Below are 25,552 nucleotides of genomic sequence, written 5' to 3'. Positions count from 1 at the left end.
AGAACGATGTAAACAACAGAACATCATAAGCAGTTGACAGACCCTCTATAATTGCGAAATGGCAGTGGTTTTCGACTACATCCTTACTTACACCCTTACTAATTAGGAAAAATTCATTTTTGGGCTTAATCTCCTTTAAGAGGCCCACAATCAGTCCAGCGCTTCTTTAACATTTCAAGACCTTTCTAGTAGATTGATTTATCTTTGGTCTCGATATAAGCGTTCGTTTCAGCGATGTCTTTCTGGTCGGAGTGGAATCACTCTCCTTGAATCCAGTAAATAGGTAGTAGTCGCTAGGGATCACACTCGGTGAGCATGGTAGATGCGGTAGTCCAATTCAATTTAATCCATGGTAACAAACAACTTTTTTTCTTTTTCATTCGGAGTCGTTTCTCACCGATTGCGTTCTGCAAACACATCAATTGACCATGTAATGCTCGCTATTTGATAGTCTTACTTTTTTTAAAGGTAGTTGATGAGCGAAATTCCATGAGCATCCCAAAATACTGAGGGCAAATCTTTGTCGGCTCACATTTGCGTTTCTGGCCGCTTTGGACGATCTGCAGTTCACTTGGCTGACTACTAGCTTTGACTCCGGAGTATAGTGATGGATCCAGCTTTTTTCCATTGTCACATATTGACGCAAAATAATCCAGTTTATTTCTGCAAGACAGCTCTAAATAGCGCCAAGAACCGTTTTCGGTTCACCATGAGCAAATGCGGCACTTACTTTTACAACAACTTACTCATAGACAAATTTTCATGCGAAATGATGTACAAACTGCCGTATGAAGACTTCAAGATGTCGACTATTTAGTGCAATTTCGATTTACGGGTCTCAAAAACGATTTGGTGAATTTGGTTCTTGGTGTAATTTCCTCGTTTGACCGGCGATCAACATGTTTAGTGTCAGCACGAGCACGTTTAAACTTGGAATACTTCCGACAATGATTGTGTTTTTTGATGAAGCAGAGTCCCAGTAGTACTTTTCACTTTCAAACTTTCGTCGAAAAGTAATGATAAATCAACACATTATTTCCCAATTGTTTTGAGAACATCAAGCCTTGCGCCACTTGAATCGCTGTAACTCGTGGATCAAACATCAGAATGTCATGGAATTTTGAAATGTCATTATCTTTTGAAGGTGGGTGCTCATAAAAATTTATACGGAAATTTTGTTGGGAACGCCATCTATGTATCAGTTACTTGCAATCAAATATAAGCAAGGATTTTTTAGAGTTCATTTGAAAATGTTTTTGGTCTTCTATTGCATAATTTTGAATGACGAGTGCAAAAGAATTCTGCTTTCCACAGCCTACTTTTCCACAGTTTTCTGAGCATTGAAAATGAGGTGGCAACCTGAAACACGTGGTGATATTTTTTGCCCAGCCTACTTTTCTCCTTACTTTGAGGTTATTTCACTTTGAAGCAAAATTCTAATGTCATGCTAAATTTTCCTGAAGGAAAGCAAAGCCCATCAGCTTGTGATATTGCATTTCAAATAAATTGAATAATTAAAACCATGTTTTTTTTGGATGACCTCTCATCTATTCAAATCTCACTTCTCGTCTTATAAATACAGGAACACAGTCAACATTCAGCCGATAACAGTTATCATTTCGCTTAGTGGTGGTACAGAGCGGGTGCAGCATAGGAAGCGTAGGCCGGCTGCGACAGGATGGTCTTGGTGGCCAATGGAGCGGAGTAGGCGGCGTAGGCGGCCGGCTGGGCCACGTAGGTCTTGGTGGCCAACGGGGCAGCATAGGTGGCCAGGGCTGGCTGAGCAATGACAGTCTTGGCGGTCAGAACCGGGGCAGCAGCAACGGTCTTCACGCCGAGGGGTTCACGACGGACGGCGGCATTGAATCCGTTATGTGGGTCAGCAACGTAGTCAACCGTGCGCTTGAAACCGTCCGGATCGACAACGGAGTACGATCCGTGGACGACATCTCCGCTGCGGGATTCCTGTTGGCTCTTCTGGTCACCGGTCAGGGCATCGGAGATTCCGTACGAGTACGAGTACTGTGGGTTCGCGTCGTACTCATCGGCAACGATGGTCTTGGTCAGAGGAGCGGCAACCAGGGTCTTGGCGACTGGAGCTGCGTAGGCCAATGGAGCAGGAGCAGCATAGGACAGAGCGGGAGCAGCGGCATATTGCAAAGCTGGAGCGGCAGCGTAGGACAGCGCTGGACCGGCGATGACTCCGGCACGGGCAACGGCCACCAGGGCGAGGAAGGTCACAAACTAAGGAACAAATGAAACCAAAAAAAATTCATCATTAGACGACACTTCCTGGATCCAATCCTCGCAAACAAACCTTGAATGCCATGGTTACAACTGAAGAAGGGAGGTAGTTGCTGTTCACTAAGCAATGAAACTGATCGAACTGTGCTGGAACAAAACTGTCCCAGCCGTTTTATAGTGATTTGCCGCTCGGCGGTAATCCAATTTCGATCACCGCAAAAAGAAACGGCCACCGTCGTCTCGTGGCACTAAAAGCCGAGCAGCAGAAGCAAAAGGTTTATCTGTTTTCTGTGCTAAAATAGTTCAAGCGCCCGATCGCGAACTTGATCGCGAACTGTGCTGGTGTTAGTGTTGGTGTACGCGTGCACGATGAAAGCGGCAAGCAAGCCCTGGTCTGGTGGCTGGTGAACTTGAAACTATTTCGAACTATCAGATGCCAACGGGCGACCTTTTGCAGAATCGTTCTGCCCGGCCCGGCGATCGATCTGATGCAATGTTTATTTGTTCGGGTGCAATTTTCATTGCTGCGCATGGAATGGCCGCTATGGTATTTCTTGCACTGGCACTTGTTCCTGGACGCAATCGTCAAAATTCTCGTATTGCGATATTTTGACAGATTTAGAGCAAATCAGTTCAAGTTAGCCAGGATTCAGGGCCATTCAATGGTTTCGAAAATTCTAATTTTTATCGCAAATATCATCCGGAGGGGTTCACGTACGAAGGTTCAGCGGAAACAGTTGATAAGTTTACATTAAAATCGAACGACTTTTTTCTTGGAAAAAAATCACGATAAGTGATTTTGACGCATCGAAAGTTTTTTTCTGGGATAGGGTAAATTTTCGAATTTTTGAAAGGTCAAATTTTCCTTTTAGTCTTGGATCGTTTTCCTGTTAATTTTAATTCTTGGACGCTCTTTTTATTCAAATAATAATATCCGAATTCCAACGATTCGATGAAACATCGGTTAATTTCTGGAATTGTTCTTAACTAAAAATGTGCTTGGCTCGGGATTTCGTTGAGTATTTGCATATATTCTCAAGCTACAAAGTTCCGTCGTATTCAGGGTCATAACATCTTCGGATATTGGTCTAGAAATAGTAGAAGATGAAGCCCATCATTTTTCAAAAGGTGGCACCAAATTGGGGGCTTGAATATCAATTTTTTATGTGGTAGATTGAGAAGTTAAAATCTGTCAACAACGCATCATTACATTTGAGAATTTCTTTCGGTGTCGCGTATTCTCTCGGAGAAGGGCAAATGTTTTGGAGCCCAATAAGCGTCATTTCCGAAAAGCGCTGTTTCTTTTCTCTAGTATGACGAAAAGACTGTCTGAATGATTAAAAACACAGTTATTTGACAGGATTCCAACTACAATCAAACAAGCATTCGATCAACGTGTGTCTCTCGTGAGCGGAAACAAAAATGGTTCTGGAGGCGTTCGGACTCGCGGTTTTTTAACATTTGCCACATTTACAGATCGCTTGCCCAATGAGCAGTTAATAAACATCACAAACTGCTTCTTCTTCTTTTGTTAGGATTCAAAGAAGGTAAACATGAATGTCGGGCAAAAGCGCAGATCAAAGTGCAAAAATATATTTAATCACAGAATGATTCAACAATATTTAAGGAGGCAGGGGTCCACCAAGAGATTGATAGAACCTATTATCTTTCTCCGGACAGAACCAGCCTAGATGCCGTGTGGAATTCGACGGCAAGGAAAACAATTTAACCAGCAATAGATCCTCTGGGATCCCGATTTCATGTCGTAAAAAAGCGACAGTCGCAGGAGTTGTGGAACTCTGGTTGCTTTATTTTACTAAATTATCTCTTCATTTAACAAACAATTTTTTTAAAGAATATTTTCTCTTCGTGAAGAAATCTGCAGCATCTTCACATTCATCATGATTCTCTGCAAATGAAAAAAAATTCTGCCACTAATCGTTGCGCATGGGGGCGAGCCATTTCACCGATAGTCGTTTGGCCGAAAAGCGTTTAGCCGAAAGTCGTTTCACCGAATGCCATCAAAAATCATTTCGCAGAGTCGTTTCGCCGAATGCCATTTCACCGAAAGTCGTTTCGAATGAAGGTCATTTTGCCGAAAGTCGAATGCCATTTCGCCGAAAGTCATTTCGCCGAATGCCATTTCGCCGAAAGTCGTTTCGCCGAATGCCATTTCGCCGAAAGTCGTTTCGCCGAATGTCATTTCGCCAAAAGTCGTTTCGCCGAAAAGCGTTTCGCCGAAAGTCGTTTCACCGAATGCCATCAAAGGTCATTTCGCAGAATCGTTTCACCGAATGTCATTTCGCTGAAAGATGTTTCGAATGAAGGTCATTTCACCGAAAGTTGCTTCGTCGAAAGTCGTTTAAGAATAGATCACATTATTATTTTTTGTTTTGTCTCCAAAAAATTATTTATGTGGCACATCCACATAACCGAAGCCAAGGTGCCAGCTAAGTTGGCCGTCGACCCGCCGTCGGCCTTGGTCCCATACAAAGATCCGACTTCCAGTTCCGAAATTACAGGGTGATATACACCCATACAAGTGAAAATAATGTTAGTAACTTTTTTCGAAGATGACTTAACCGATTTTCACTGTCTTAGCTTCAATTAAGAGGTTTTCAAATACCAAGAATTTTCAGATTTTTATTCAGGGTGATTAGAGTAAAAATATCAATTTCGAAAGCCATCGTTCCATCGACCAGCCCCGTCGAAATGTTTGCGTCGAATTGATTCAAACATTTCAGAAAGACTGTCTAATTTTTCGTATATGTTCTTCAGTTACCAATACTCGAGTTTGCATTCAATGTTTCATTTATTGCCGTATCGAAACCTCCCAAACCTTTTGTCTTCTGAACCAACCAATTACACTCTTGGAACATAGTAGGATATTTCATACTTCTGAATATTTTTTATACACTCCTGCATAAAAGATTTATAATAAGAATAGAATCATCATGTGTAGACAAAAAGTTATTCTTACGTCATCATGTGTTAAATTTTGATAAGGATGCTATGTAAAATGCTAACTTGTAAATTGCAGCGAATACTTCAGACGGTTTTTATGAAAACAAGTTTAAAGTAAAATTAAGGGCCTAAATACCCTTCAGCAATAGGATGTCAAGGCGCAATACTTGACCTATTTGAAGAATTTTCAATAATTTTCACGGTTCCAATGAATTATTGCATAGAAACCAATTCGCATCCTCTCATTCTGCTACTAACGCAGAAGCCGACAGTACCCAGTTGACGCCGTTCTATTGACCAAATGTCATCATTGGCATAAGGGGATGGCATGAGATAGGAATCTCATAAATAGTGTGGACTTTGCGTCTGCTTAGCGGATCAAATTGAACTGTTAGGCGGAGATGGCGGTTCAATTTGAACTGCTTTAAGCACTGATGAGCGAAACGCAAAGAAATCTAAACTAAATATGTACTTTACGTACAAACCAAAAAACCCCTAAATGTTCATGAGATATGAAGTTTTGAGCGCCTAGTTATCTTACCTTTACGCGACTGCTTCCATTTGTAACTAATTTGTTCAAAATCGGTTCAGCCATTTCGGAGAAACATGCTTCTTATTTTTGCACACACAGACATTTGCTAAGTTCCTGGCCTCGGAAAAGTTTTCCACAGTTTGAGCGGATTTTATACCTTTTTTCGTATTTATAAGTATAAATTTTATATTTGTAAAATAAAGCTGAAAAGTCCACCTGATTTCGCTCCAGTATGACCAAACCCGGTTCCGGAGTGCGCTCGCGTTCGTGGTTTTGGTCCGACGACAGCTTGAGCGACACTCAGTGGCAGGGTGTTTTTTCCATACGCAAAGAAAATTGGAAACATGTTTTGCTATCTGGAAAAGTAAAATCTTCTGTTTCCTGCGTGGAGTTTCACTTGAAGATTAGTTTAAATGAGAGAACGGACTTCCCCGGATAGGAACAGTTATTGTGTCTGTGGTAATTTTTTCGTTTCTATTTTTGTCAGTTTTTACAGGCTTTGAACAACTTTTCAGACCTTATAAAGGGTGATTTATTAAGAGGTATAGTATTTAATTTGATAAAAACACTTATGATTTGAGCAAATTAATAATATAATTTAATGTTTGAAGACGATTTCATGCCAATGTTGGGCGCAGCTCCGCTTTAGATGATCCATGCGCAAGATCCAATTTTGACACGCTCTTTTCAATATATCGGCCGGTATTTCACAAAAACAAATACTTCAATATTGGCTTCCAGGGCGTCAATCGTTGCCGGTTTATCCTAGTAGACATGAACCTTACATTGGTCCCACAAGAAATAGTCTAAAGGCCCAAAACGTGAGATAAACTGTCCACCGAAACCGGCTCTCAATTTGGTCACTGTTTCGCGTGCCGTGTGGGATGTGGCACCGTCTTGTTGAAACCACATATCTTCCATTTCGGGTAAAAACAAACGCAAATCATCACACAGTAGCGCTCGTCATTCACAGTAACGTTTGCGCCCATCGTCGCCTTTGAAGAAGTGAGGCCCGATGATGCCACCGGTCCATAATCCACACCAAACAGTGACTTTTTTTGGGATGCATTGGTAGCTCTTGCAATGCTTCTGGCAGGTTTTCACTTCAGATGCGGAAAATTTTGCTTGTTGACATAAACCATTCAACTAGAAATGAGCTTCGTTGCTGAACGCAATTTTTCGATAAAAAAGTGGATCTTGATCCAACTTTGCCAGCGCCCATTCATAATTAAATTATAGACAGTGTTAAATTATAGGCAGTGTTGCCAAAAAGATACCAGCAAAAATAAAAAATTACCCCCCTATCAACCACGAATTTGTTCACTTTGATAAATGGTTTGCGAAACCAGTTGCCATGTTATACACTGTGAAAATTTTCATTCCATCGACCTCGCGCTGTCTCAGTCGGTTACACTCTAATCCATTACCACTACAATTAGTGTTTATTACCCAACAATTTGCAACATTATTAAATTTGTTTCGTTTCGTTTTTTTCTTCGACTCATCGGTGTTCAGCAATTCAAATTGAACTGCTAATGCGATCACAATGAAGAAATATTCAAAGGTAGGAAGTACAATGTGAAATTTTTTTACCCAAATTCAACAGATTATTACCCAATTTGTCGTTTGACACATCTGTTAAATTAATTTAACTTTCAGTTCAACCAGAACTAAGCAGCTGGAATGAAAAGGATCAATGTTTTGGGAAACTCGAATTTAAAGAAAAATTAGTTTGTTTCCCCATTGACTAGTGAAAGTTTAGTTCTACTCTCATACATCTAGGGCTACTGCGAATACTCTGAATTATTTTTCCGCGATAACAAATTCTGAAAAGATACTGCAATGTTTTCAGCGCTCAACTCATCTCCGTCATGCGTGAATTAAATTCATAGAAAAAAGTGATTCAAGGCCATTCATGTACAGTACCATAAAAAAACCTTCCCAGTTTTTGTGGGTATTTCCTTGAGGTAAGGATTTGCAGTATCGAATTTGGTAAACCTCTATAAGGTTAAATCTTAATCCTGCAATCACGATCTTCGCGTCCGATAAGTTGCTGTCTCTAGTCTCCTCCACCACCGCAAAACCATTTCAAGGCAGAACCCACACTTTTGCTTTTAGGGAGGCAGCAGGGGACACTTTCGCTTTTACCCAAAATGCAATGATAACTGGTTGACCTGGCAAAATTTGACACTTTTTGCACCGTTCCCGCGTAACCTACCTACACCGTAAGCCTACTGTGATTGATCACAGCAAAAGGCAGAACAACAAAGAAAGAAAAAAAACCTACACAGGGCGGTACGAAAATAGATCGATATTTGCGAGTCAACAGCCGACCGACAAGGTCTCCAACGCATTCAGAATTCGCCCCTGACAATTACAACCGTCGATGACAACGCATTTCCGGCTTCTGGCAAGTTTGAATGTGTTTTTTTGTTCTCTTTCTACGAACCTGTTTTTCGTTCTCGTTTTGTGAGGCTTCATATTCGGATTCGGAATCTAAAAAATCGATCGATCCGTCGCGCCCCGTCGGGTAAAATTATATCAATTTGGATTTGAAAGGCCGGGTTTCGCATAAGTTGAGGTGTGTTACAAACATGGCGTACTGGCTGTCAGTGGTTCACGGTAAAACGATGAAAACAACAACAAAAAAAATTGCAAATTGACGACGACTTCGCATTCCACGCCGCGGTGCCCAGCCGGTCGTGGCTGGCGCTTGATGTACATAGTTCCTGAAACCGGACAAGTTTTGAACGTCTCCGCACAGCGTGATCCTTTTTTTCCGATGGTCGCCACACCAGCAAATGTCATTGTCTGTTGAATTGCAGCGCATTGGTTTTTGTTTGTTTCAATTTTGTTACCGAGGGGATGTTTTCGGAATAGACAAAACACGCAGCCTACTACTGACACTTCGGATTGGTCGTTTGCTTAGATCGTCGCTGAACAGGATTCTGAGTTCGTTTTGAGGAACCTGATTTTGGCAAACCTGATGGATTCCGCAAATTTTGATTGCCATGCCGACGAAGGCACTATAAATTGGCTGTTGGAAGGTCGTTAGAAGCACAGTTATAGTAACTTCTCCATACACTCAACAGCTATGGCATTCAAGGTGAGTGATTGAATTGGTTTCTGTTGTCTGAGGTAATAATCGAATCCCCTTTTCCGGAAGCAGTTTGTGATCCTCTGCGCCTTGGTGGCTGCTACCAACGCTGCTTACATCGCCGCTCCTGCTCCGCTGGCGTACGCCGCAGCCCCAGTCGTGAGAACCGTTGAATACGACGCCAATCCACAGTATGCCTTCTCGTATGGAGTTTCGGACGGATTAACCGGTGATCAGAAGTCCCAACAGGAATCCCGTAGCGGTGATGTCGTGCAAGGATCGTACTCCGTCGTTGATCCCGATGGTTTCAAGCGTACCGTTGATTATGCTGCCGATCCAGTGAACGGATTCAATGCTGCCGTCCGTCGGGAACCGATCGGAGTTGCCGTGGCCCCGCAACCAGCCGTCGTCGCAGCCTATTCGGCTCCGGTCGTGGCCCAACCGGTCGTGGCTCCGTACGCTGCCCAGCCGCTAGTCGGTTCCTATGCTTACCACTGAACGCACGGAAGAGTTGAGGAGGAGAGTTGGAAGTTTTTGCGGATTTTTCGGTAACGACGTAACGTACCGAAGCCGTTGACCGTTGAGATTTACATTTTCGAGTCTTGTTTGAGTGCTAAAAATATATTTTCTTTGTTTTGACAAACAATTTTTTATTGAATTCGATGTTTTTACAACGAGAAACAGATTAGGAAAAAAAAGCAGGTGGGTAATGTCGACGAAATAACAGGATAACGTGTATACTAATGAAACGAATCGTTCAAGTTCTTCGAGAATAAGCATCGTTGAATGTAATGCAATTACCTCGAATACGGAAGAGCATTTGGACATGAAGCTTTAAGCCCCAAAACTTTGGTATTACATTCCTTCTGTGGATTTCGACCTTCTGTTCCGACAGATTTCGCAGTCGATTCACAGCGCACAGAACCATTCCATGGCGGGTGCTACGATCCCACGAAGGATGTGAAGGGCTCAATCCCTGTTATCAGGACCAACCATCTTTTCTGTCAACTGTATAGAACTCGTATGAAAAAACTACAAGGATCAGTTCCATAGCCATTCGAGGTTGTTCGAGCCATTGATGTGGAACAAGGCAACCAAAATTTCTAATGATCTACAATCAAACAGTTCAATTAATCGTCACACTTTTGAATCCGCAATTGCATGAGAGTCTGCTTAGATTGATCTTGATTAGAAACCAACACCGAACATCGTTTGTCTTGATTTGTATTTGTTTCATAGCCGACAAAATTACACCAATATCCCAAATGTATGCAATTATATCTTTGTACATACTTGCGATTTCGATATTCAGGCTTCTCTTCACCAAGCTTGTGTTCAAGTTTTGTATGCAAGCAGTTATTTTTATAGCGTTAAGTTTCTCTACCATTCTGCGATTTCGGTTGAAGCGATAAACTTTTTCGCATTATCAATCGAGTTCATCTTATATAAATTAGAAATTAATCTTAAGTATTCAATATTTACCCTAGGGTAGTTGTCAATTTCTCAAGCGAAACGACATAACAATGGAATTATATGGCATACCAATTAAAGCTTCAAATCGTTTTATGGCACTTTTTGTCTTGCTGTCTAGCAACAACCAACCTCTAGCATGCTACGCGTAGGACTGAAACGTTAGCTATAATTTCGCTTCTATTTATAGTTTCGCGTACTTCCAACAGCTTCGGTTTTGCATCGATTGACCAATCAGAGCGATGCTTTCCCTTCGATATATCGTTCACTCCTTCAAAACCGTCGTCTATGGCAGGGAAATCCGGTATGCCGGAGATTTTTTGCAGACCAAATAAGACACTGCTAGCTATTAATCAAAATTTCAATCATTTATAATTGAAAATACGTGGCTTGATACATTCAAATCGAAACTTACAAATATTTCCAATCAAATGATGAAATAATATTAATAATTGATACAAAATGGACTGAGATGTAAGTGTTCAAAACCTGACCACATTTCTACGTGTATTTTTCCTTGAGTTTCTTATTTGCACCCCTATATAGAAAATAAAGATGTGTTCCACATGAAAAATCCTTGCACTTTCGAATTCTTCCAAAACTTTACTCTGAGAAATACCCCTGAACATTCGTTTATACCGGATGTTTGACAGCATGTCAAACGAAACCGGTTCTGTTTCCCAACCAGGCACGTTCCACTTGTCCCTACACATTTTCAACTATTTCATAAATTTTTCAAAACACGTTGCGTACAAGAAACGAGTGACGATAATTAGTTGCTCTTTTAAATGTTTTGAACAGCACTAAAGTAAAACTAATAAAGGCGTCGTGACCAACCGATTTTGCGTTGAACCGTATGGAGATTTGGCACCACTCTTTCAAATTTCAATGGCACTTTGTGGACGTGTAGTTTGTTACTAAAATTCGCTTTGCATACTGTGTTCTTTTAAAATTATTCTAGACTGTGTTTTGAAGATAGGTGACTTTTTTTTCGTTTTTTTTTAAATCTATAGTCTAAAAATGACAAACACAGATAAAAATATTTTGTGAATTTACATTTATTTTCATGCACATATTTGGAGCAGGTAATTTAATAGAAAGTTACATTACAAAACTAAGCGATTTGTAAATATACAGTCTTGTTCAATGAAAATGTAAATGAATTTGTAATTTTACATCAATCATGGTTTTAAATCAGATTTTCGTTTCAACTGACATCTGTTTAATAGTACTATTGGTTTACATGTCGTGTAAGTTTCATCTATTCTTTCTGTGAATTCTTCCAAAATAATTAGTGATTTTTATAAAATTAGTGCAATTCTCGATGAAAAAATGCTCTGAAAACAAAATTGGTTTTGTAAATTTAAAGTCGATTTTCAGAGAAAAAAAAACTATCTGAGCGGCCATTTTGTTTCATCATCTCTTTCGCATTCCGAGTCACCGTTTCACTCTTGTTCAACTTCTGTTTGACAATTGCCCAATATTTCTCAATTGGACCCAACTGAGTTGAAGTCCTTTACGAAAAAAATCACTCCGTTATCTTGATATATCATCGTAGTACTGCTTCGTTGTAGTGACAGCTTGCTAAATCAGGCCAACATATTACAGGTCTATTGTGTGTGCTTGCTGCTTATACAACAATACATATACAGTTTTGTTTGTCTAGAAATCCAAGGTTTTTTTTTGTCCGCAGTTGCAAATACTTTGCCAGATCATAAGCTTCCTTACGAAATAATCGGCCGTTTAAGTTTAGATTTCAAACGGCAAAACAGTTTCACTGCTTCGTGTTTTTCAACAAACTGTGAGTTTTTTTTTATCTTGTGTGAACCATTTTCCAATCTGTCTTCATTGGCAATGAATAGAAAGTTAGCCAAATTCGCTTGGAACTTTATTGTCACTCGTCACCCTTTAATTCCGAGAACGGAGGCCCGATTTGCAATTTTTGAAAATATAAAACCAACTTTCAATTGCAAGCTATAAAAACAAAAGCCCGTACATTTGAATCTAAGATTGTGAAATTGGATCAAGCCGTCTCTGAGAAAATTGAGTGTACGTTTTTGCATATATCTCCTCGTAACTCTGGCACCGAGAGTCAGATCCGGATAAAGTTCAACAGTAGACTATGTGAACACGAGACCCTTTCATTAGTATCTAAAGAAGTTAATTTCAAGTAAATTTCGTCCCGAAAAAAAAAACTATCTCGTCTTTTGAGGTGATCCAAGTTTGATGCCAATTCTCGATTTCTGTGAAAGACGTAAATCGTCGGTAAAACCAGTAATCAGAAGGAGCAATGTCTGGAGAATATTGGCGGGTGCGGCAAAATTGTTCCATTTGAAAGTTTCCTTATATTCTTTCACGACTTTTTGAAAGGCAATCTAGATCAATTTCGGAAAAACAAAGTTTGCAATTTATGTGTGTTAAAGTTTACTTGTCCAGAAAGTTTCAGTATAACATAATCTGAGAGGTTTAATCAACAGTTATCAGTCGACGTCAAAAGTTCACCCGTCTCAGCATCAATATGGTCAAATACGCTTCCGAAGTGCGCTCGCGTTCGTGTTTTTTTTTACCCGAAGCGACTGGATCTCACCCAAAATACGATCACGCAGTATACTTTTTTGTGACAACTTTGCTCTTCTGTTGACATTGCCCGTGTACCTACTTCGAAGGATCTGCCACTTGGGGGTCTCTTCATCGAAAGTTTAGTGAGCGCCAAGAATCAAGAATTCAAAACATGGATTCTGGTGCTGAATTGTTGAGTTGAATTCTGAAACTGAGTTCGGAAACCTAGCTCTGGACCTAAATTCTGTCACAGAATTCTGCAATTGATATCTAAAAGTGAATTCAGTTTCAGAATGCAGGTTCAGAATTCAAGTGCAGAATGCAATTCTACAATTCACTGTCGGATTGCAGCACTAGAATGAGGTGCCAAATTCCAGGATTAAGTGCAGTGATTTATTTCTAAATTTCAGTTACTTAATTTAGATCATGAACCCAAAATTGAATTTAAGAACTAATTCTAGAGCTGGCCCCTATAATCAATAAGCACTCATTAATGCTGCATTATGACAGCAAATAATCGCCAATTGGCATTTCAAGGCCGACTTTGGCTATTCATATATAATGCTTATTTATGGCTGGTTTGCATTCTGAAAGCTGATTGATTTACAACATATGAGCTTTCAGAATGCAGATATAGAGCAGATATACGCATTTTTGGTGCTCATAAAAGGCTATTTTAATGCCATTATAAGTGCTTACTGGTTACCTGGGGAGTTTTGGAATTAAATTCTAGAGTAGAATTCTGGACCTGGACTTTGCAATTGAACTCTAGAATTCTATTTTGAAACTGGATTCTAAACGTAAATTATGGATTCTACAGCTGGGTTCTGAAACTGAAATCTGAAAATGAATTCCGTACCAGAAGGTCAGGTTCAGAGTTCAAGTGCATAATGCAATTCCTAAACTCAGTTTTAGAGTCTAGCTCCAGAGTCCAGGTCCAGTAAATGAATCAAAATAATGATTCCTAAATTTAGCTCAAGAACAAATTCCAGAGCTAAAATTTGGAATCAAATTCTGCTGTTGAGTTCTGGAACCGAATTCTGAACCTGAATTCTGCAACTGAATTGTGAACCTGGACTGTGGAACTCATTTTCGAGACTGAGTTTTAAACCGACATTAGGGACTTGGATTCCGATACTGAATTCTAGCATTCCTAAAGGGAATTTAGTACTAGAATCCAGTTCAAGAATTCAAATGCAGCTCCTAAGCTCATCTTTAAAATCCAGTATCATAATTCAGGTCTAGAGTCCAGGTCCAGTAATTTATTCCTAAAAATCAGTTTACAGAATCCAGACCATAAATCCAAAACTGAATTCTGGGTCCGAATTTTGGAATCGAATTCTGAAATTAAATTCTGTAACCGAGCTCTGGACCTGGATTCTAAACCTAAATTCGGAATTTGGGATTTGGAACTTCATTGTGGAACTGGATTCCGGAACGGAATTTTGGACCTGGTACATAAATCTGTAAGTAAATTCAGCTGAAGAATCCTGGTGCACAACTCAAGAGCAGAATCCAGCTCTAGCATTTTGTGCCAACTTCCGAATTCAGGTTTAGAATCCAGGCCGCAAATTCAGTTCCAGAATTCAGTTCTTGAATTCAGCTCTGGATTTATGATCTGGATTCTGCAAAATGATTTACGAGAACAAGATTTGGGAATAAGATCTAGAATGTAAATCCAGAATCTAGGTCCAGCAATCCATTTCTAACAGATCGGCTGAAAAGTTCGTATCGTTTCTATGAGAGGGCGCCACTAGAATTAAATCCATACCATTTTCAGTTAACACCAACCTTCAAAAGATACGTGTATAAATTTGACAGCTGTCTGATTATTAGTTTGTGAGATATTGCATTTTGAGTGAAGCTACTTTTGTTATTGTGAAAAAAAATGGAAAAAAAGAAATTTCGTGTGTTGATGAAACACTACTTTTTGATGAAAAAAAGTGCCGCCGATACCAAAAAATGGCTTGATGAGTGTTATCCAGACTCTGCACCGGGCGAAGCAACAATTCGTAAGTGGTTTGCAAAATTTCGTACTGGTCATATGAGCACCGAAGACGATGAACGCAGTGGACGTCCAAAAGAGGCTGTTACCGACGAAAACGTGAAAAAAATCCACAAAATGGTTTTCAATGACCGTAAAGTGAAGATGATCGAGATAGTTGACACCCTAAAGATATCAAAGGAACGTGTTGGACATATTATTCACGAATATTTGGATATGAGAAAGCTTTGTGCAAAATGGGTGCCGCGTGAGCTCACAATCGATCAAAAACAACAACGAATTGATGATTCTGAGCAGTGTTTGGAGCTGTTACATCGAAATAAAACCGATTTTTTTCGTCGATATATAACAATGGACGAAACATGGATCCATCACTTCATTCCGGAGTCCAATCGACAGTCAGCTGACTGGACTGCACGCGATGAACCGAACCCAAAGCGTGGAAAGACTCAACAATCAGCCGGTGAGGTTATGGCGTCTGTATTTTGGGATTCGCATGGTATAATTTTCATCGACTACCTTGAAAAGGGAAAAACCATCAACAGTGACTATTATATAGCGTTATTAGAGCGTTTGAAGGACGAAATTCCAAAAAACGGCCTCATTTGAAGTCTTCTTCAAAGTTTTGTTTCATCAAGACAATGCACCGTGTCACAAGTCGATGAAAACCATGCTGAAATTGAACGAATTGGGCTTCGAATTGCTCCCGCATCCACCGTATTCTCCAGATTTGGCCCCAGTGACTTTTTCCTGTTCTCAGACCTCAAGAGAATGCTCGCTGGTAAAAAATTTAGAAGCAATGAAGAGGTAATCGCTGAAACTGAGGCCTATTTTGAGGCAAAGGACATATCGTACTACAAAAATGGTATCGAAAAGTTGGAAGATCGCTATAATCGCTGTATCGCCTCTGATGGCAATTATGTTGAATAATAAAAACGAATTTTGGCAAAAAAATGTGTGTTTCTATTAAACGATACGAACTTTTCAGCCGAACTGTTATAACTGAGTTACTGAATCTTAATAATAAATCCAAAACTAAACTCAAGAATTTATTTTAGGGCTGAATTTTGGGATTGAGTTCTGGAACCGGATTCTTAGTCATTTGACGACCTGCGTTATAATGAATTAATTCTGATGCGGATTTAACTTTTCAGTGCATTTTTTTTTGTTGCTATGCAGATATGTGCTTCCGTGGCTCAATCGTTAAACGGACCTATTTTGTGATCCAAAGATGACATCGGTTCAAGTCGCGATCGCCACCGATTTTTGTTTTGTTTGGTTATTATTCCATTGAATGTCGCTGCATGTAATTTTCGTGAATGGTGATGCATGCGCAAGTTATAAGTTGTGAAATATCGCAAGATTCAATCGAATTAATTATATCGGGTGTTCAAGTAGTCGCCCTCATTCTGAATAACGACGTATTGATTTTTCGATCGAATGTGGTTCGATCGAATCATAGCTACCTTTGATTTTGCTAGCGTTATGGAGAATACAAATGAAATACGAGGGAAAAAACGATACGACGTTATTCAGAATAAGGGCGAGTATTCTATACTAACAAACTAATAACAATCATAATTTAACACTAAATGAAACATAAAACTTCTCGGATCGAATTTCATTCGTTCAACTGAATCCCCAAATGGAGAATAGCGAGAATATTTAAAATATTGATTACTGAAACCTTCAAACCGTATCGAAGTAATTGAGACTTGTATTAATAATTGGTGGTGCTTTATCTGGATTCTCCACATGAGCGAATGAATGAATGAAACGCCCAACTGTTCGAGTTGAATTTCAGAGTAAAAAAAAACACATAACGATAACTCCATTTTTAATTGAAGTGTTTCCCTGTGTGAAGAAGATTCGGATTTCAACCCCCGCCGACCCGCACAACCCAATCAGACCTGATTGTTGAGAAATCTCGGTGCTCGATTGGACTTTGAAGCATTTCCACTTTCACTGATTTTGTCACGTTTGTTTAGACTTTGACCAATAGTCAATAGTTAACGGAGCAAACTTTTTTTTTGTTGCATCCGTAAATTTGTGATATACTTATCCCCTTCCAGACCGAGATAACCTAACCAAAAAAAAAAACCTCAGGTTTTCAGAGTTTCAATCGAAAATTTTCACAGACACACTGGAAATGCATATTTGTAGTAAATAAGAGAAAGAGAAAAAAGCGATGATTTATTCATCGACCGACCGACCGACTGCATTATTACCGCCATGAGAGCGATTATGATTGCCCGTTTCCGAAGATGATACTTCGATTGCCAATTTCATTCATCGGTTTTTTTTCTTTCTGTTGTTCCTTTTTCATTCCTATTTTCGGCTGTAGTTGATTTGTTTTCGAGTTTTGTTTTGGTTCATCATCGTTCATCATTTCGCCGCCGCCGCCGCCGCTGCTTCCTCGTGATTTAACCGCCGCGAGACACGTCACACCACCCAAAAAAGAGACCCGCGAGCGTGAGATGTTTGACACATCACAAATCTAGTAGGCCGTTCGTTCGTTCGTTCGTCTCGGAGGTGTCGTTCGCCGGGAAGGTGTCGTGGCTTGCTTTGTTGATATTTGCCCCGGTACCGGTTTACGAATGGATTGCCTTGTTTCCATTGGATTTATTTCGCTTTGCGTTCGCGAATTAGCTGTCTGTATGTCGTTTTTGAATCGGTTGATCTGTTGGTGGTTGGCTGATTGGTTGGTTGGTAGGTGGTTTCCAAATGTGCAATTACATTATCGTTTTGTAAGTTATAAATTTGTTGTTTGATTGGTAAGAGCGTTGCGCGTGAAGAAAAAAAAATTACGACGTGCGTAAAAATCAAGGGTGAACTTCGCCTGATTCTCATATTTCTTATGCGTGATTGCTTCAGGCGATGAAATATTGACCAAGAAAATAGCAATTAAATCTGTCATGTTTGAAACTGTAAAACTCAAAATTTAATTTATTTTGTTCATTCACATTTAAAACATTGGAATTTTTAATGGTGATTTTTTTTGTTATAAAACAAGCAGATTTAGAATTTGTTCAGTTGTAAAATAACTGACAGGATAATTGAAATTCGTTTTCAAATTAGAATTTTTCGAGTTCTGTCATCAAAACTATTTTCAATAGATGAATAAAAAATGAGGGGAAGGTTCCTATGCTTCCTAACTCCAACCTGACTCGAATCCGCCATTTGAAATATCCCGAACATCTGTATAAAACGTGCATTTTGATCTAAGTACCTGATTCTCTTCGTCTACTTTCTCTTTCGATTGCACTGAAGAAATCATCGAATGAGAAAGTAAATAATGAGAATCTCTCATTGTTACTTAGGTCGAAATGAAAATGTTCATACAGAAATGTAGTCCCAAAAAATGAGCGCAAAATTTTAATCACTTGAGTTGAACGAATTGTCGCACAAAGCATAACAGATAAAAGCGACACATAGAAACTAGGATTATTTTCAGTGATTGAGCGCAGTGGACTTATCGTACTTTTTTTTGGCTTGTAAAATAGAGACTGATTATAACCTAATTCAATATTTATAGTTATTGATTACTGTTACACTAGAACTATGAACCATGAGTATTTATAATTGACAAATATTCAAGTATTTGCGGTATCTTTGCCAGTACCAAATAGTAATTCATCGCATGAGAGAGCGCGGTCGAATTTCATTACCAATTAGGAAATTGTTATGAAATTCACTGGACATCGGAAATTTACCAAATTAATACATTTTCCATAAACGTATACATTTGTGTATGTTTTTAATTCGTATGTTGTAAATTATCCCCTTAACGCTCAAGGGAAATATTTTTCCCTTCTATTAAAATCGTTGTCGATTCTTCAATTATTATTAAATCGATGATTTCATTCACTGAACGTTAAAAAACTTATTCCCAAGGCGACAAATGTGTTTCTGAATGAATAAAAAGAAAATAACTGTCAATCTTTATTGCACTAAAAAAGTTAGTGCAAAACGACGTATAGAAAATAGATCACCTGATAAATGTGTTATGTGCAACGAAATCGTTTCGTAGAATACCATAAATAACTGTTCATTTGACTATTTTGATAATTAAAGCAATAAATCAAATTACGATATAATAAGCACAACAACTTTTTTTATTTCTGAAGATCATAGGAAAAAATATTTCCTATGAAATTATAGGAAACTTATGCACCCTGCTATGGTTTTCTGGTAATATTCTTTTTTGGTTTATATTCATTTCATTTAGTAGCCTGTTAAATTTTTAGTTTTGCTACAATCTGAAGTAATATTTATTATATTACTCAATGCGTAAATTCGTGTCATTTTTTATATGTAATTTTTGCTCACACTAAAAAGCTACCGAACCCACTGTGCATTTCTCACAACACCACCATCGTTCGAAACAGCAGCGCGCAAGCAATACAGAAAATCGTGAAAAGTTTATGAAATTCACCATAAACTTTTTTTCAAGTTCCGGTTATTTCGGCTAAATTGTTATAATTTTTATTTGTCTTTTCAGATTCTTTGTTTATTTTTCAGTACTAAAATCATCCTCGTGAAGCGGAAAAGTAACCAATTATACATTTCAAGAACCAATTACGGCTCGGCAAAGTGAAACGTCAAAATTATAAAAATTCTTATTTGTGATAAATTTAATTGTGAAAACTTAAGTATTTTGTGTTTTTTAAAATTTAATCCAGTTTTTGAATAATTGTTCAAACACGCGATAGAAAAAAAATCTCGAACTATTCTAACACTTGATTAAAACTAGTATAATAATTCCCCGATGAACGACCAAAGAAGTTAAAGCCGGGGTAGTTTAAACGAAACATAAACATAATCAAATTCATTTCGGATTTTCATGTTTCGTTGAACGAAACTATCAAAAATGCTGTACGGGATTAGTTTCTGGCATTCAGAAGGCCAAATTGCGGAGTTCTCTACGATACTAAACACTGTTCGGAACATTTTTCTCGAACGCGAAGCAGTCAAATGTTGGCTTTATTCGCACTCATTTGGTGCAAATTTCTCACTGCCAAAAGTGCACAAAGCTATTCAAATTATTCTAGATTTGCACTAAACTGATGGTTTTCATCTTCGAAAGGCAACGATAGCAATCTCTATAGATAACAGTTGAAGCCATTAGAAGGACTGATTTTGCATAATGTTCCCCATCGTTGTCCACCTTTTCGTTGTATTCTGCTTCACTCCAAACGACCAGCAGCAGGATGACGCAATTGATTCAATACTGAACTATATTCTTGATACTGGAACTGAGCTCTGGATCTGAACCAACCGAAATGATGTACTTGATTTACGTCCCGCTCAGTCAACTGCGCTATGAGTTTTCTTCTTTGATACTTGTTTATATCAAACATTTTAGAGAACTTTCATTTTTTATTATTTGTGATTATGTCATACTACTGAAAACGTTGTCATAAATTGATGATCATATTTCCGATGGCAATTAGCAAAAATTATATTGATACGTTACATACAACAAGAGATATTCACGATCAAAAACTTTCCACTCTCTCAGAGGATAAATTTTGAAAAGGCGACAAACTGAGATCTCATATAGAGAATTACGCCAACAGCAATGCCAAAAAATCAAACTGAAATGGGACGACTTATTTAATAATGATTATTGGAACATTGACGAAGCAATTAAAAAACTAAATAATGCAATTGAAATGTATTGAATCTATCCAACGCAACTTCGTTCGCTTTGCACTTCGTCGTCTTCCTTGGAACGACCCTCATAACCTTCCCAGCTACCAGGACCGTTGTAAGCTAATTGATCTTGACCTGCTATCCGTTCGCCGTGATGTCTCGAAAGCAGTTTTTGTTTCTGATTTAATATTATCACGAATTGATTGTCCAGATCTGTTACAAAAATTGAATTTCAACATCCATCAACGCAGTCTTCGATACCAGCCATTTCTGAGGTTACCTCGTGCTAGAACAAATTATGCATATAACGAACCTTTCCTCAGCATGTGTCGCCTTTTCAATCGCTGTTCAGATGTTTTCGATTTCCACTTGTCGCGTACTACTGCAAAAAAACGTTTCCGGAATACTCTCTCTAGTTAGCTTTAATTCTATTTACGATCTCAGAGACAGGCACAGTTAGAGTTTTCATGTTACTTTTCCCGGCTCCAAACAAACAAACAAACGATTGTTTCGTAATCACTTGTCAGATTAGCCTTACGGTCAGTATTTGTTTTGTAACCGACAATATTGTTTTTTCGTTCAACCCCCACTTCGTCTCTCCACCATCTTCATTGGACACTAACTAGATTTGCTCGCAGAAATTAACCCGGTCGTCCCTTTCTCTTTTTCTTTGTCTATCACCATGCTTTCTTCGATCACTAATTAGATCTACATGCCGATTCTAACATCGTCGTTTTATTTTCCTTCCACCACCTTTTAGTCACTAATTAGATCTACATGCCGATTCTAACATCGTCGTTAGTCCACGCTTCTTTACCACCTCCTCCACCAACCCTGGTACTCCATTCGCCTACCCACTTTTTTCTTCTCTCTCACCTTTTAAAAAAGAGCACTATTACTGCCATCCAATGCTTGGTGTCATCAACTAGTTATAGGATTATAGATTAAGTTTTCATTGTTAGTTTTAATTGTTAGTTTTTATTGTTAGTTCTAATTGTTAGTGTTAAGTCCAAATGTATCTGTTGGATCATTGTAATCTGTTAATACTGATGAGGAGGTTTTATGCCTGCTGGAGAGAGAGATTGCTAAATTTCATCTCCATCGGGCTTTTCCCTGCTCCCAAATAAATAAATAAATAAATAAATAATAAATCAATAAAAAGTATTAAAATTCATAAAACTGAGAATTGAAATAATGATAATTATGAGAAAATAGGTTAAATGTTAATACGTTCCTACTAAATATAAAGTATATTTAAAAAAAAAATGAAACGAAACAAAACACGGTTATGGAATTACAGAATACAGTTAGCTATCTCTGCTTTTAACTAGTGAATTATTCTCATTTTGATAACAGTCGGATTGGGGATTTGTTTGAGTTCGTCGGGAAGAGTATAATATATCGATGGATTATGCTATTTTATACGAATTTCGATCAAATTCCAATGAGCTCTGTGTACTGACTGACTTATTTACTAAATATTTAATTATTTAACGGCTTTTCAATCAATAATAGACGGAAACGAATATTATAGTTTTGACGCCCGATGTTTCGCCGCTATCAGTATGCGTCTTATTCAGGGGAACTGTATTTCAATGTTAGACATTACCAAACATGTTATAATAATCACTACAGTTGACTACAACTCCCCTGAAGAAGACACAAACTAATGGCGCCGAAACGTTGGGTGTTAAAATTGAACTGAAAAAATATCGAGATTTCTGAAATAGAAAAATCGTCTTAGAATCGTCTGAAACGTCGAGATCTAGTGTCATCTCGAAAATAGAAATGTTTGAAAAATATCAACTATGGGACTTGAAAAAATTTTGACAGAGACTTTTGGGATTTCCGAAATTGAAGTCCCTCTCGAATTTTTTTCAAGACCCGGTAATTATTTTCAAGCCAATTTTTTTTCGAGATGACATTATATCTTGATGTTTTATGCTATTGTAAGACATTTGACATCAAAAATAAAATTCTATTTCAGAAATCTCAAATTTTTTCAAGTCCCAGAGTCTTTTCCTTCCGCTCCCCCCTTTGATGGTTTTTGAAGATGGAAAAAAATGATTTAGCTAACACATGGATCAATAAGTCCCGAGGCTAAGGCAGAGATGGCACTCATAGTAAACCAATAACCACGTCTTTCTAGAGTACTAACCTTTGCTTGAAACGGGTCGATCCGACCAGAAACAGCTGAGTTATCGAGGCTGGAGTAAAGTCCTTTTGTAGTTTGTTTAAAAAATGGAAAAAATCGAGTTTCGTGTTTTGATAAAACATTGTTTTTTAATGTATAAAAACACCGTGCAAGCGAAACAATGGATTGAAAAGTGTTATCCGGACTCTTGTCCACCAAAAGCAACGATTTGTCGGTGGTTCGCCGAGTTTAAACGTGGTCGTACCGACACAAATGACGCGGAACGCTCGGGTAGACCTGTGGAAGCCGTTACACCGGAAAATGTGAGTGAAGTGACAAAAATTATAATGAAAGATCGTAAAGTGAAGCTCCGTGAGATTGCTGAGATGACACAGATATCATATGGAAGTGTATTTACTATCCTTCATGAAAAATTGAGCATGAAAAAGGTTTTTTCCAAGTGGGTGCCGCGATTGCTTTCGATGGAACAATGGCGAAATTGAACGAATTGGGCTGTGATCTGCTTCCCCACCCCCCGTACTCACCAGATTTGGCCCCCAGTGACTACTGGCTCTTTGCTGATCTTAAAAAATGCTCCAGGGAAAAAGATTTGGCTCAAATGAGGACGTCATCGCTGAAACTGAAGCTTATTTTGAAGCGAAAGATAATTTTTTTTATAAACATGGTATTGAAAAATTGGAAAAACCTTGGAACCATTGTATCACCCTAAAAGGTGATTATGTTGATGAATAAAAAAGAAAATTGCAAAAAAATGTTGTTTCCATTGTTAGTCTCGGAACTTATTGATCCATGTGTTATGAAGCGATATGAAATTGTGCATAGAGACTTTTTTTGAGGTGCTTAAGCTGGTGAAAACTAGCGCTTTACGAAATTAGAGACGACTTCACAATATTGGCACTCTATTGTAAATAGTCTTTAGGCAGAGATTCAGCTGTAGGTGGATTCTTTCTAGTTTAGAACTAGGCCCATGAACCTGTGCAATAACCAAGAAATTAATAAACGAGCAATCTAGGATCTGATAGGTTATCAACATCATTGATACATACTAAGAATAACAATGGGTCGACATTGCTGCCTTGTGAAACATTCTGGTCGATTTGACGTCTTGGGATTTTTGTATTCTCATTATTCACAAGTCATGTTTTTTATGTTATTGGTAACTCCTCTAATTCCGTATTGGTCTAATTTCTGTAGAAAAATGTTTTGGTTCAAGGTATCAGAAGGCTTGCCTTACACAATCTGCTTAGAATCGATTTTCTTACTCAATGATTTGTTTTAGTCTTGTTACGACGTAGAGCCGTTTTGAGCTAGTTTTAAATTTGATCAGTATCTAACGAGAAAAAAACACATTGGAAGGAAATAAAAAAAACCACTATCATGAGAAAATCGTGAGAAGGCTACCTACACTTCACCCTATAATTCCGGAACCGGAAGTCGGATCCGGATAAAATTCGGAAATTTTGTATAAGACTATGAGACCTCTCATTTGAATCTAAGTTTGTTGAAATCGATCACGCCATCTCTGAGAAAAGCGAGAAAGTAATTTGAAACAAGATTTTTTTTCACTAATCACACATTAGCTCCGGAACCAGAATTCGGATCAAAATGAAACTCAAGAACTTTGTATAGGACAATTGTACCTTTCATTGGAATCTGAGTTTGTACGATTCGGCTCAGCCGTCTCTGAGAAAAGTAAGTGCACTTATTTTCATTGTTTTTGTGCATATCACCCTGCAATTCCGGAACCGGAAGTCGGATTCGAAAAAAATTCAAGAACTTTGTGTGGGGTTACAAGACCTTTCATTTAAATCTAAGTTCATGAAAATCGGTTCAGCCATCCCTGAGGAAAGTGAGTGCAAAAAACTGTTACATACATACATACAAACACACACTTACACACATACAGACACTCGACGTACTCGACGAACTGAGTCGAATGGTATATGACACTCGGTTCTCAGTTCAAAAGTCGGTTTTCACATTGATTGCATAACCTTTCTATATGAGAAAGCCAGAGAAGGTCTTATGACCCCATAGTCTGCTACTGATTTTCATCCTGACCCGACTTCCAGGTTCCGGAGATACAGGATGATATGCACCAAAAATATGGCAAACGAATGCACTCACTTTTATTCAGGGATGGTTGGTTGAACCGAATTTCACAAATTTATATTCACATAAAAGGTCTTATAGTTCCATAGTCTGCTATTGAATTTCATTTGGATCCGACTTCCGGTTTCGGAGATATAGGGTAATATGTGAAAATTAAGAACGAAATATGCACTCAATTTTCTCGAAAATGGCTTGACCGATTTTCACAAACTGAGATCCAATTAATTTGTGGGCATATAAACTTGATTCGGCACTAATAGCCTTCCCATTTCCTGTTCCGGGAGCACCGAAGGTAGTGAAGAAAAACTCCAAAAGTAGAACTGACTTCGATTTCTCGGCGGTGCTAGAACCGATTTTCACACATCTGGATTTAAATTAAAGCTCATATTGTCTCAAAGATTACTGTGAAATTTCATCCGGATCTGACTTCCAGTTCCGCATTTACAGGGCGATGAGTTTCAAAGCTTTCAAACCGCCATATAAAATGACGATACAAAATCAGTACGCACCGGTACGAGCTGACACGGAAGAAGAAAAAACAACTCGCCATTACAAACATTGCACAATTCAATTGTTCAATTTCGTACACGCTATAACGGAAACGAAAACCAACACCTAAGCTGGTTACTTACTCACTTTCCCCAGATAGAGCGTGACCGATTTTCACAAACTTAGATTCAAATTAAGGTTCCTATTTGAAGGATTTTTAATAATTCTCGCGTTTCAAATGAGCTATGCTAACCAATTTGCACCCTCACA

General features: G+C 38.5%; 3 protein-coding genes across 6 annotated transcripts in view; 2 read left to right on the top strand and 1 right to left on the bottom strand.

Annotated features, from left to right (window-relative positions):
* Window positions 1-25,552, top strand: part of LOC131432989 (papilin) — a 221,649-nt gene that overhangs the window by 122,212 nt on the left and 73,885 nt on the right. The window lies entirely within an intron of this gene.
* Window positions 1,514-2,473, bottom strand: LOC131433031 (cuticle protein-like). Its single transcript, XM_058599761.1, has 2 exons — window positions 2,318-2,473; window positions 1,514-2,244 (listed from the first exon to the last, which is right to left on the bottom strand). The coding sequence occupies exons 1-2, from the start codon at window positions 2,327-2,329 to the stop codon at window positions 1,624-1,626; spliced, it is 633 nt and encodes a 210-aa protein (XP_058455744.1). The 5' UTR covers window positions 2,330-2,473; the 3' UTR covers window positions 1,514-1,623.
* On the top strand, window positions 8,443-9,483 carry LOC131433048 (cuticle protein-like). Its single transcript, XM_058599784.1, has 2 exons — window positions 8,443-8,846; window positions 8,910-9,483. The coding sequence occupies exons 1-2, from the start codon at window positions 8,835-8,837 to the stop codon at window positions 9,333-9,335; spliced, it is 438 nt and encodes a 145-aa protein (XP_058455767.1). The 5' UTR covers window positions 8,443-8,834; the 3' UTR covers window positions 9,336-9,483.

Source organism: Malaya genurostris, chromosome 1, assembly GCF_030247185.1.
Source record: "Malaya genurostris strain Urasoe2022 chromosome 1, Malgen_1.1, whole genome shotgun sequence".
In the NCBI taxonomy this organism is placed as follows: domain Eukaryota; kingdom Metazoa; phylum Arthropoda; class Insecta; order Diptera; family Culicidae; genus Malaya; species Malaya genurostris.
Note: the sequence above shows the minus strand (reverse complement) of the source record. Positions and strands in the feature narration are given on the sequence as shown.